The 14242-nt window shown below is 44.7% G+C and overlaps 1 protein-coding gene across 1 annotated transcript in view; it reads left to right on the top strand.

The window, feature by feature from the left end:
* Positions 1–14242, top strand: part of LOC129701953 (collagen alpha-6(IV) chain-like) — a 398708-nt gene that overhangs the window by 333389 nt on the left and 51077 nt on the right. Inside the window, 2 exon segments of the mRNA XM_055643398.1 lie at positions 967–1110; positions 6940–7053. Of these exon segments, the coding sequence (XP_055499373.1) occupies positions 967–1110; positions 6940–7053 (258 nt within the window).

Here is a 14242-nt window from a genome sequence, read left to right as displayed (position 1 = left end):
TTTCTTGATTAGTACAGATGTCAGGGGGTTATGGGGAGAAAGCAGGAGAATGGGATTAGGAGGGAAAGTTACTGGAGATCAGACATGATTGAATGGCTGAGTAGACTTGATGGGCAGAATGGCCTAATTCTGCTCCTATCACTTATGACCTTAAGACATTATGATATCCTAATCTATGTTTTTCTTAGTCCTTGGTGTGCCCTGCACGATATGTAATCTGCTGAGGTAAAAGAGCTTTTTTTGTGCTACTTCTTTTCTTTTGACCCTATCGCTTTTTTTGAGCGGTTTATGAATCCCGGGTTAAAAACAACTGGGTAGATTCCACCTTCTGGAAGAGTCCATTTCTGTGCCTCACTCATTTTAAACGATTCTTTATTTGCCGCACCAAATTAACTTCAAACCCTCAGGAAATTATTATCAGTGATAACTGCAGCTTTATCAGCACAGATTAGGACAGCACGATGGCGCAGCGGTAGAGTTGCTGCCTTACAGCGCTTGCAGTGCCAGAAACTCGGGTTCGATCCTGACCGGGTGCTGTCTGTACGGAGTTAGTTTGTTCGTTCTCCCCGTGACCTGCGTAGGTTTCCTGCGATATCTCCGGTTTCCTCCCACACTCCAAAGACGTACAGGTTTGTAGGTTAATTGGCTTGGTATAAATGTAAATTGTCCCTGGTGTGTGTAGGGTAGTGTTAATGTGCAGGGATCGCTGTTCAGTGCGGACTCGATGGGCCGAAGGTCCCGTTTCCGCGCTGTATCTCTAAATTAAACTAAACTAAATCTGTGTGCTGCTCAATGCAGATAGAGGATTATCCTGACTGCGGTGTTTGCAGTTAGTGCATTCATGGGTTCGAGATACAATCATGTTGCTTTGATTTTAAGCTTCACTGACATAACTTTACGATGATTGAAACGTGGCCCAGTGTGAAGTTTATGTTGCTTATTATTTCATGTCTTGATTTGGCACAGGTGAGAAGGGCTCTCCAGGTTTGATTGGATTCCCAGGAACACCTGGCCTTCCAGGTTCGCCAGGATACGATGGGAGAAAAGGAGAAATTGGAAGTTCAGGAAGACCAGGCTACCCAGGATCCCCTGGCAGGAGTGGAGAGAAAGGTGAGTCTCAAACCAGGACACTGGTAGATGAATCCTCCTCTTGTGGGATTGGGGGTAAGTGGAGGGGGAGGGGGGGGGGGGGGGGGGGTGGGGGGGGGGGATGGGACAGAGGTAGGAAAACAAAGGTCCCAATCCAAATGTCTGGGACATATCCTACAACATTTGCTAAGCATTGGTCAGAAGACATTACATCTTCTGTAGAAGTGGTGCAATAGTCTGTGTTTACTGCACCTTGGAGTTTACATCAACTCACCCCAAAATATCATACATCCATTTCCTCCAAAGATGCTCCCTGATCCACTGAGTTTCTTCAGCACTTTTATTGTTTTTCCCTCATTTTTGTTGAGGAAACATTTTGGTTGGAATACATTTAATAGGATTAAAAGCTTAAATTTTTTTTTTTTTTCGACGGCCGTTTCGCTGAACACTTACGCTTAGACCTCCTTGGACTACGCGATCTTCCGGCTGCCAACCATTTCAATGCCCCTTCCCATTCCCATACTAACTCTTCTGTCCTGGGCCTCCTCCATTGCCAGATAGAGGCCAAATGCAAGTTGGAGGAACAACATCCTTGGGTAGCATACATACATCCCAGCAGTATGAACATTGAATGTTCTAGTTTTAAGTAACTTCTTCTCATACGCCCCCTCCCCTCCCCTCTTCCCCCTCCTTGCCCCACTTCCTTCTCTCCTAGTTGTTTTACCAGTTCCACAGTTCTCCACATTATTATTCATGAGATCACATCTTTGCTTGCCAGACCATGGACCTACCAGGCCTGAGGTCATTTGTGACCAGCCCTGATTAGTCCTTCAGCTCCTACCCTCCCCCCACTCCCCATCCATACTGTTAGTCCGAAAAATGGTCCTGACCCGGAAAGTCACCTATCTTTTTTCTCCAGAGATGCTGCCTAACCCGCTGAGTGACTCCAGCACTTTCTGTCCATTCTTGAATGATTGCATAGTCAAATTTCAGGTTGACTGTAAAAGATGATTTTGCAGATTCCAAACTACCTGATAGGTGAAGGTTACTTGTAATTGACAAATTGAATTAACTAAAGCTTGATTAACAAAACCCGGCACCCACTTTTTAAAAGAAAATGATGTCAGATTATCTTAATAGTTTTTTGATGAGCCAACAGAACAGGATGGTGAGGAAATGTGGTGAAGGTTAATGTGAACCTCGTAAAGGCATTTGGCAAGGAGTCACATAATAGGCTCATCGTCAAAACTGGGAACCATGCAATAAAGAGGGCAAATTATTGGAGGAACTCAGTGGATCAGTGGAGGGAATGGACAGACAACATTTTGGGTCAGGTCCCTTCGTCAGGCCTATCCCAAAACGTATAAAGAAAACCCCATAATACATAGTGGAATACGAATTTGGAAACAAATAAAAAAAGATTTAAAATTGAATAATATACCACTATGCCTTCCCATTGTAAATAATCCTTTATTCAAATCATCCTTTATGGACAAAGGTTTCACACAATGGAAAAATTATGGGATCAAAAATATTGGACATCTTTATGGGAAAGGCACTTTTCTTTCATTTCAAGAGTTACAACAGAATTATGGACTGCACTCAAATAATTTCTTCAGATATCTACAAATTAGAGATTATGCTAAATCTAATACACAAGTCTACAGGAGTAGGGAATCAGAAATTCTTGATGAATGTTTGAACAAGCATCCTAATACTGAGAAACTAATAGCTTATATTTATAACACCCTACTAAACAACGAGGTACCACCGACCGAACCATATAGATACAAATGGGAAAATGAAATAGGTCACCCTATAACGAAAGATATGTGGGACAAAAGTTTACAACAAATACATCAATGTTCGTTAAATGCCAGACATACTTTAATACAATTCAAGGTCTTACATAGACTACACTAAAAAAAACTAAATAGAATCTTCCCACAAATCTCTCCTATTTGTGATAAATGTCTACATCTAGAGGCTAATTTAACACATACGTTTGCAAACTGTATAAAACTTAAACATTTCTGGACTGATATTTTTGAAATAACTTCAGAAGTTATTAATACAAAACTGGACCCAGACACAAAATTATTAATACTTGGAATATCAGAACAAAGTTTAACACTCACAACAAACCAAAGAAATTTTCTCGACTACAGTATAATAATCAGGAAAAAATTAATATTAAAAGTTTGGAAAGGCCCTACAACCCCCACAATTAAAATGTGGATGGCGGAAATGTCGGAGACCCTATACTTAGAAAGAATTAAACTTGTCTTAATGGACAAAGAAGATCTTTTCGATAAAACCTGGGCTCCATTCATTAACTATCTGAAGGAACGTTTCGGGTTGAGATTCTTCTTCAGACTGATGTTAGGGAAGGGGACGGATAAAGATAGAATGGAGTCGGAGACAGTACGACTAGTGGGAAAACCAGGAAGGGGGAGGGATGGAGAGAGAGGGAAAGCAAGCGCTATCTGAAGTTAGGGAAGTCAATGTTCATACCGCTGGGGTGTAATCCTCCCAAGCGAAATATGAGGTGTGTTCCTCCAATTTGCGCTGGGCCTCACTCTCGTCGATGTAGAGTTGACACCTGGAACAGCAGCTACAGTAGTTGAGGTTGGAGGAGGTGCAAGTGAACCTCTGCTTCACCTGGAAAGACTGTTTGGGTCCTTGGATGGAGTCAAGGGGGGAGGTAAAGGGACAGGTGTTGCATCTCCAGCGGTTGCTGGGGAAAGTACCTGTGGAGGGGGGTGGTTTGGGTGGGAAGGGACGAGTTGCCCATGGAGTTTTGGAGGCAATGGTCTCTGTGGAAAGCAGAAAGGGGTGGAGATGGGAAGTTGTGGTCAGTAGTGGGATCCCATTGGAGGTGGCGAAAATGTTGGCGGATTATGTGCTGTATGCGACAGCTGATGGGGTGGAAGGTGAGGACAAGGGGGACTCTGTCCTTGTTATGAATGGGGGGAGGGGGAGTATTTGCTGTTCCAGGTGTCAACTTCTCTACATCGGTGAGACCATCGGCGATCATTTCGCTGAACACCTTCGCTCAGTCCATCTTAACCAACCTGATCTCCCGGTTGCTTAGCACTTCAACTCCCCCTCCCATTCCCAATCTGACCTTTCTGTCCTGGGCCTCCTCCATTGTCAGTGAAACCCAGTGCAAATTGGAGGAACAGCACCTCATATTTCACTTGGGTAGTTTACACCCCAGCAGTATGAACATTGACTTCCCTAACTTCAGATAGCCCTTTCTTTCCCTCTCTCTCCATCATGGCTTTCCCTCTCTCTCCGACCATGCCACAATTTGTAAGTGTGTTAATTCACAAAACATGGAGGCATAAATGTGGACTGTCACTTATCCATCAAGTCTAGGGTGGGTAAGTGGCAGGTGAAATTTTATTCTGAGAAATATTCGTAATGCATTTTGCTAGAAAGATTGAAAAGTCACAATACTGTGTATCTGTGCAGGTTTGTTGAAGGTGGTGAGGCAGTTTTGACAAAGTGATTTACAGAGCTTTTGGGGTGCCAACCTTTACACGTACAAGAACAGAATACAAGATCAACGATATAATGAACCTTTATAAAATACTGCTTCAGCCACTGTTGGATTACTGAATCCCTTTCTGCAAATCACACTTTATGAAATATGTAAAGGCTTTGTGGAGGATTCAGAAGAGATTTACCTTAGTGATTAGAAGTATGAGGTTTTAAAAGGTGGATAAACGACACAATGGTGTTGTTTTCCACGGAGCAGAAGAGATTGAGAGCAGATTAAATATAAAACATTTATATTTAAAATAAAGCACTTTACAAAAGCCTCGTACAGTGTAGATAGAGAGAAATTCTTGCCATTGGCAGAGAGGTTAAGAATGGGAAGAATTAGAGTGAAGAAGACGGCAAAAGAGACAGAGTGAGATGAAGAAAAATGAAGCAATTGGTCACGTTTGTATTGTTCCTTCAGGGATAGCGGTAGATGCAGATACTCTTGTAGCATCCATAAGGAAGTTTTAGTGAAAGTAAAAAACTTGCAAGGCATTGAGGAAAGGGGTCTTTTGGATTGTTCTTACTTGGAGACATGATGTTGGATTGTTCTTACATGAAGACACTGTGTTGGATTAGTTTATTTTAGTTTAGAGATGCCGTGCAGACACAGAATCCGGGCTGATCGGCGATCCCCACACATTAACACTACCCTACACACACTAGGAACAATTTACAAATGCACCAAGCCAATTAACCTACAAACCTGTAATGCCTTTGGTGTGTGGGAGGAAACCGAAGATCTCGGAGAAAACCCACGCGGTCATGGGGAGATGGGAATGGTTTAGAGGGATATGGTCCAAATGTAGGCAAATGGGACAAGCTCAGGTTGGCAATTTGCTCACCATAGACGAATTGGATCAAAGGTCCTGTGTCCATGCAGTTTAACCCTTTGACTCTCATTCCACGCTATAGTCATTCTGTGATTCTGTGAAGTGCTTTGGAGCAGAAATGGAAGGTTTCCAGTTATAGTCACAGATGTTACAGAGTGATATAGCATGGAAACATGCCCTTTGGCCCAACTTGCCCACACCAGCTAACATGTCCCAGCTACACAAGTCCCACCTGTGTGCATTTGTTCCATATCCCTCCAAACCTGTCTTATCCGTATACCTAGCTAACTGTTTCTTAAACATTGGGATAATCACAGCCTCAACTACCTCCTCTGGCAGCTTGTTCCATCCACCCACCACCCTTTGTGTGGAAAAGTTACCCCTCAGATTCCTATTAAATCTTTTCCCCTTCACCTTAAACCTCTGTCCTCTGGTCCTCGATTTCCCTACTCTGGGCAAGAGATTCTGTGCATCTACTTGATCTATTCCTGTCATGATATAAGATGACCCCTCATCCTTCTGCGCTCCAAGGAATAGAGTCCCAGCCTTCTTAACCTCTCCTTAACGCTCAGACCCTCTAGTCCTGGCAACATCCTCGTAAATCTTCTCCGTACCCTTTCCAGCTTGACAACATCTTTCCTGTGATGCCCAGAACTGAACACATGTCATTTTCAAAAACAATGTTGCCATTCACTATCTGAAGAAGGCCCTCAACCCGAAACGTCACCCATTCCTTATCTCTAGCGATGCTGCCTGTCCCGCTGAGTGACTCCAGCATTTTGTGTCTATCTTGACATTCACTGTGTTATATGAGAATTGCCGCAGCCTAAATGTGACCACAATCTCGCACAGACAGAGCAATGTGACAATAATTGGATCATTGTAGTGGTGTTAACTGAGAGGTGAATGTTAGAGTCATAGAGTGATACTTTGTGGAAACAGGCCCTTCAGCCCAACTAGCCCAATGTTGACCGAGGTATGCCAGAGAAAACTTCCTTTTTTTTCTTGCACAAACATGCCACACGGCTTTTTAAATCCAATTGATTAATTTCTCAATAAAAAGCTTAAATTTCCGACAGAGCAGCATACAGTATATCATCAGCACTGCACCAAAGTGTAAGACTAAATGTTTGTGTAATTGTTTCTGACATGGGATTTGAACCACAAAGCTTTTAATTCTGAGGTAGCATGGAAAGGTTCATGGATAGGAAAAGTTTTGAGGGATATCGGCCAAACACAGGCAGGTGGGACTAGGGTAAGTAGGGCATCATGGTCAGCATGGACAAATTGGGCCGAAGGGCCTGTTTTCATGCTGTATCACTCTATGGTTCTTGCTAGGTAAGAGTTTTACCAACCAAGCATGTGGTATTGAGCTTGTTTGATACTTTTTGAGCATTGGATAAATCATTTTTAATTAACCAGTTTATTATTATTTTTTAATTATCACTGGCCACTTTTTTGTCCGTAGGTGACCGAGGCTACAGAGGACCACCTGGATCACCTCTTCGAAGAGACTATCCAAGAACCGCACCACGAGGCGACCCTGGCAACCCTGGACCTCCAGGATTCCCTGGCCCTAGAGGTAGTGTCCCCAAATTTGCAATCAAGCTCAATTTTCATCAAGCATTTTGTAGAAGGGGCCAAATATTCACCTGCTTCTGCATGTTTTCTTCAAATGTTGTTGATTGGTATGTTTTAGACCACCCATTTATGTGCGAGAGTTGACACACATCCTGTGGAAATCCCAACATTGGGTCTCAGGTCTTATCCATGATGTAATATTGGTACAACATTTAGTGCAAGATTTTACATTGAAGTCTGATAAAGTCCAATTGAAGATAGTTCAATGGTCTCCAGTGAAGTAAACGAGTTCAGGGCCGCACTCTAGCTGATCAGAGGATCGTTCAGTTGCCTGGTGGCAGCTGGGAAGAAAATGTCCCTGAATCAGGAGGTGTGCGTTTTCAAACTTCTGTACTTCTGGCCTGATGAAAGAGGGGAGAAGAGACAGGGAAGGGCCTGTCTCACTTGGCAATATTTTCGAACTGCCGGCATCGTTGACTGACTTATTAGGGTCGCCGCTAGATTTTGAAATGTTCAAAATCCAACAGTGACAAAAAAAATGTTGCGACACTTGAGGAAAAACCGAAAAAATACGTCGTCAATACCGCCGCATCACGCCGCGACTTTTTCAGTGACCTAATACGTCAATCAATGATGTCGGCAGTCTCCAAAAAAAATCGCCAAGTGAGACAGGCCCTTGACTGGAATTAAATTGGTCCTTGGCCTTGCTGAGGTAACAAATGGAGTCAATGGAAAGGATCCTGGTGTGTGTGATGGTCTGGGCTACATCCACAACTCTCCGCAACTTTTTACAGTCTTGCAGGACAAAGGGCAAAGGACAAAGGACATTTGTTGTCACATACACCAATTGGTGCAGTGAAATTTGAGTTACCATGCAGCACCCAAATGAGATAAACACAACACTTTAGAATTTAACATAAAACATAAAAAACACCCCCCCTACAGCGGAATCAACCTTTCCCACTGTGAGGGAAGGCACCAAAGTTCAGTTAAAGTTCACCCGTGGTTGGGGTCTATTGAGGCCTCCGCAGTCGCCGCTACAGGCCCGATGTTTCAGGCCCATGAACACTCTCAGCGGCCCTGTGCCTCCGAATCGGCGGCTTCCTACCGGAGACCGAGGCTTCCGAGCTGGGCGGAGATTCAATGTTGGCGGCCTCGGCGAGAGATCCCAAGGCTCCGCGATGTTAAACTCGGCGTCAATGCTGCCAACAGCTGGAAAGTCAGTGCCGCCCGCGGCTGGAAAGTCAGTGCCGCCCGCGGCTGGAAAGTCAGTGCCGCCTGCGGCTGAAAGCTCCGCAGACCACAGCTCCGTGGTGTCAAAGTCCGTAGTCCCAGCACTCCGGAGCTCCAACACGGCGACCGCGGTAAGTCATCGCTCACTCCGCGATGGAATCCAGTGCTGCACCGCCGCTGCTGAAGCTGAGGCTCTGGCCGATCTCCGGCAGGAAAGGCTGTGCCAATCCAGGTGGTAGGCCGTTAGTAGGGGGGGGGGCGAAGATGTGGCTTGGAGAATAGTCGCATCCTCGACCAGGAAGGGCCAATAAAACCGTTCCCCCCCCCACCCCCCCCATACAAAAAAGACCTCCAAAATAAACTTTAAAACAGACAAAAAAATATCAAAAAGTATGAAAGGACAGACAACTGCAGGCTAGATGGCGCCATGGACAAAGACAGAATGGAGCTGTTCCCAACTGTGGTCAGATCCTTCCTTTTTCACGACAACCAGCGCAGCATACAATCATCTTAAGTCTGGCCTAACAAAAAGTTTATAAACCTGCAATATGACTTCTCAACTTTTGCAGTCAACGTTTATACTCCTTGTGCTGGCGCTAAAGGCAAGCGTTCCATAAGTCTTCTTTACCATCTAATCGCTTGTGTTGCCCGTTCAGGAAGCTATGGGAGATCTCTCTGTACATCAATGTTGCTAAGGGTCCAGGGAGGTAACATACCATCCTGGCATTTTCCGTGCACCAACATAAATGCCCCTGGCATGTTAAGTGTTTGCTACCATGATTGCTCACCATGTTTTTGTCCTAACCTGCTGAACAATAGATCTAGTGGTGATGCCATCGATCTGGATACTGATGTCATTTTCTCCTGAGACGATATTGCCTCCAATAGAATCAAAAACCGTACACTTGTGTGAGAGGGGGATAGTAAAATCCTGAACTACATTCCGTCCCTTCTCGGTGGTTCCCCATCTAACTGTCTGAACCTTGGGTGTGACCACTTCGCTATCTCTCCTGTGCATAACATTTTCTGTATAGTCCTCAGCGAGCCCACTGCAGCTCCTACTGATCCACTTGGTGTGAGAGTATCTACAGCTGGCCACACTCTCTGAAGACATGGTAGTCAGGGAACCCCTGACCTCTCCCTCACATCCCACATCTCACAGGAGGTGCATGCCACGCCATTACTGCCATTACCATCCCTTTAATAACAGATGAACCATGGATAATTATCAGCCTCACCTTGCCTTATATTATTGCTGCTCACGCTCCGCACCAACGCCCCAGCATTCACTAAAACCAGCACTTTGACCTCCATGGCCCTTCTCAAGATGGACGCTCCAAAGTGGCTGCTCCGCAAGTCTGCCTCCCTTTTATGCACTACTGGGCATCTCATTACCATAACAAATACTTTCATCATTGGCTCAAGTGGACCAATCTTTAGTTTTAGCCTGTTTCAGGCCCTTCCTCTGTTACCAAACTGGATGTCTTTCCAGTCCATAACAGAAGAGGCACAGGAAATACACAACAACAAAAAAAGGGACTGGTTATAGGACCAGAAGGTGGGTCACAAAAAACTGAAGCATCACCGTCAGCTGGTAAAACATCAAATGAACTGTCACCCACATCATCAGTCGTGCAAAGATCCAGTGTATTGGGCCTTTCCACAATCATGGACTTGACTGATGGGTGTGTAAAAGGCTTCGAACATTGTACAATTGCACGGCACACGATGAGATGTGCGCGGAAACTCTGGGACAAGAGCCAGATCCAGTCTTTGTGGAAGAGAGAAATGTGGAGTCAGTTCATTTGATCAAGTGGGGGTGGGATAACCTGGGACGATCAGAACCGAGGGTTGTTAAACTGTAGCCCTTCACGATGTATCTCGTTACATTTCTATGAGATTTCTGGAGTTCTCTCTAAGAGATTGCGTGCACCTGAAGTGCAACTTCCCCGGTGTAATGGAAAGCAAGGCTAGAGTCAGATTCCCCATGTGAGTGCTCAATTGGCAAAGCTTCTACTGAGGAAAATTTGTTTCACTCGCTTCATAGCACTTACAAGGGCAATGTGCCAACTTCTTTTGATGACGTATGGTCTTAAAATAGAGATCTGAATTTGTTACATGGTTGGAATTATGTTTTTCATTGCTCGACCTAAAATGTAGTTAAAATATATGATTCCTTGGCTTAAATCCTTGAAATTGGACTCCAGATGTGAAGAGATTCTCTGCACTCAATCCCATGTAAGGACTTTTTTTGATGTTTTGATAGGTGCTACTGGAATGTTAAGTAGCACTGTGATATATTTGGTGTGATCTTCAACCAAGAACATTTGGATGATTTTCCATTGGATCAGAGTTGTGGTCTATCAGTCTTGCTTACACGCACCTTTTCCTTTATTGCATAGGATGGCAAGCAATATTGACCGAATTATTAGCCAATCATCTCTAACCAGAACACATTGTTCCTAATTGATGAATTAAGATGAGTGACACTTGCTCCCATTACGTCAGGCACCACAATTTTGCCAAGTTTGGTTCCAGTTATGAAACACGTTTGATTAGGTAGGTGAGAAAGACATTTTGAAGTTTTGTCCAGGATTTGCTGGCTGTCTGTTTAAACAGTCTCGCAAACCAAGCTGATCCAAAATGAAGTCTTGCCAATTATATCCGTTGTAGGCATAAGGACTGGATGTAGCGGTAGAGAAAGAGAGAGAGAGAAAATGCAACCTTAAATGACTGCTATAGATTGACACTTCCCATTCCCTGGGGAAATTTGGAATTCCTGGTACAAAATTTGATCAGGCATCTGGCATTGATGGGGAATGTGGTGGGAGAGGTAGCCAATTGCATGAATTTGCTAGTCAACTGAGAATTACTCAAAAAAAAAATACAGTTCTTCACACGCGAGTATTCCATGCATTAGCCTTTAGCTACGTCGCAGAAGAAGAGTCCCGATCAAAATATCGTACGTCCATTTTCCTCCGCAGATGCTGACTGACAGGCTGCATCCCTCCAGTACAGCTTCTTTGCTTTAGCATCCCAGCGTGTCTCTTGTGCCTGCCGTCTCCTTTGCCCCTGTTCCACTTAGGAAACCTGAACGGAAACCTCTGGAGACTTTGTGCTCCACCCAAGGTTTCCGTGCGGTTCCCGGAGGTTCCCGGAGGTTTTTATCAGTCTCCTTACCTGCTTCCACTACCTGCAAACTCCAGCAACCACCTGCAACCACCTGCTTCAGTTCAGGTTTCCTAAGTGGGACAGGGGCATTAGACTTTTACATGGCAATGTTTCACATTGCAACTTTGTAGTCATTTTAAGGATGTAAAGCATTAATATGAAATACAGCAAAAATAAATCAAAATAATTCTGGTTGCATGAAAATTCTGGATGCATCAATTTGGAGTAATAAGAATTCATTTTATATCTATTCCACCACATAAAAGTGATTGGATAATCCCTTGCCACAGTCAGAGTCGTGGAGTCAGTTAGACCCTTCAGCCCAACTGAGAATAGACACAAAAAAACTGGAGTAACTCAGCGGGTCAGGCAGCATCTCTGGATAAAAGGAATAGGTGACGTTTCGGGTCGAGACCCTTCTTCAGACACGTACCTCGAATCCATCCTAACCCTCTCTCCTTCAGCCCAACTAATGTATGATGATCAAGATGCCCATTGGTGCCAGTCCCAGTTGCCCATGTTTGAGGCATATCCCTCTAAACCTCGTCTGTCCATGTAATTATCCAAAAATCCGTTAAACGTTGTTGATGTATCTGTCTTAACCACTTCCTCTGTCAGCATGTTCCATATATCATTTCCCAGGCCCGGTTTTGCCTTCTCCCCAAAATCTATCAACAGACCCATTGTTTCTGCCTGTTCCTGCTCCACTGATTTAATTTCGCAGCCACTGACAATTTCCACGCAACTTCCCCCCCCCCCCCCCCCCCCCCCCCCCCCCCCCCCCCCCCGGTCCACTCCCTCCCAACCTATGCGCAAGACATCCCTTCCTCACCCTTCATCCCCTCATCTTTACTATGGATGCTCTGTCACTCTGTACCTCCATCCCCCACCAGGAAGGCCTGAAATCCCTCCGTTTCTTCCTCGACCGCAGAACCAGCCAATTTCCCGCTACTAACACTCTACTCCGCCTAGCGGAGCTGGTCCTCCCCTCAACAACTTCTCCTTTGACTCCTCCCACCTCCTCCAAATCCAAGGCGTAGCTATGGGCACTCACATGGGCCCAGATATGCCTGCCTCTTTGTAGGGTACGTTGAACAATCACTGTTCCAGGCATACGCTGAACTCTATCTCTGCTGCATGACGACTGCATCAGTGCTACCTCCTGCACCCATGCAGAACTCACTGACTTCATTAACTTTACTACTAATCTCCATCCTGCACTCAAATTCCATTGGACCACCTCCAACATCTCCCTCCGCTTTCTTGATCTCACAGTATCCATCACAAAAAATAGACTAACTCTTTTACAAACCTACTGACTCCCACAGCTATCTTGACTACACTTCTTCCCACCCTGCCTCCTTCAAAGACTCTATCCACTACTCCCAATTCCTCTGTCTACACCGCATCTGTGCCTGTTCCATTTACTCTTTCAGAATTTCAATGTTCTGTTTTCAGTACATATGAAAATTAATCACTCTTGCCTCTAACAAATCTTGACCCTAGTCCCTTCATGAATTGATGCACGTCTATCCGATCCACCCTTAGTCTCCTATGGTCCAAGGAATAAAGTCCCAGCCTGTACAACCTCTCTCTATAACTCAGACTTTCGTGAGCTGGCAATGCTCTCATAAATCTTTTCTGCAATGCTGGGGGATTTTAAAACATTGCCATACAACACAACCTCCAGGCCATATCCTGTTCCTTTCCACACAGCCTTCGAGCTGCCAATGGGGCCAAATAGTTGATGTATATTTCTTATGTTGCCAAAGATTTGTTAAAGGGTTGCAGGCCCTGAATGTTGACATTATCTCCTTCCACTGATGCTCCCTGAATTGCTGAGTTTTTTAAATTTTTTCCAGCAATTGCTATTATTTCAGTTTCCCGGCATCAGCAGTATTTTTCATAACCAAACCCTTTCTTGTCAGATAGATCATTCAATCCACTGGCCAGAGCACCCTAGTGAAATGTGAGAGCTTTATATTGAGGCCATATGATGCTGTCAAGCTGGAAAGGGTACAGAGAAGATTTATGAGGATGTTACCAGGGCTAGAGGGTCTGAGCTACAGGGAGAGGTTGAGTAGGCTGGGTCTCTTCCTTGGAGTGCACGAGGATGAGGGGTGATCTTATAGAGGTGTACAAAATCATGAGAGGAATAGATCGGGTAGATGCACAGAGTCTCTTGCCCAGAGTTGGTGAATCGAGGACCAGAGGACATAGGTTTAAGATGAAGTGGGAAAGACTTAATAGGAATCTGAGGGGTAACTTTTTCACACAAAGGGTGGTAGGTGTATGGAACAAGCTGCCAGAGGAGGTAGTTGAGGCAGGGACTATCCAAACATTTAAGAAACAGTTAGACAGGTACATGGACAGGACAGGTTTGGAGGGATATGGGCCAAATGTGGGCAGGTGGGACTAGTGGAGCTGGGCCATGTTGGCTGCTGTGGGCAAGTTGGGCCGAAGAGCCAGTTTCCACTCTGTATCTCTCTATGACTCCATGCTTGCCTTCATTGCAATTGCTTGATCAATGATTGGGAAACTCAGTGTAACAGCAGGTGATGAGCTTGTAGCTGGAAAACCCTTTGGTTACCTTGTTGACAGAGTAGGGCCTCTGCACATTGGTAGGCCAAAGTGCTTGGTAGCTCAGTTGAGAGAGTTGATCGAATCAGAAGTGGATGGAATTGGAGTCCCCACATGGGCGTTTGGATCAAAAGCACTCAAATTACAAGTAAACTGTGAAATTTCGGGAAATGCTGAGAAGATCAAAGATTACCTGGAAATACTAA

The sequence above is a fragment of the Leucoraja erinacea genome, chromosome 12 (genome assembly GCF_028641065.1).
Source record: "Leucoraja erinacea ecotype New England chromosome 12, Leri_hhj_1, whole genome shotgun sequence".
Taxonomy (NCBI): Eukaryota; Metazoa; Chordata; class Chondrichthyes; order Rajiformes; family Rajidae; genus Leucoraja; species Leucoraja erinaceus.
The sequence above is the reverse complement of the archived record's forward strand: the minus strand, read 5'-3'. Positions and strand labels throughout refer to the sequence as shown.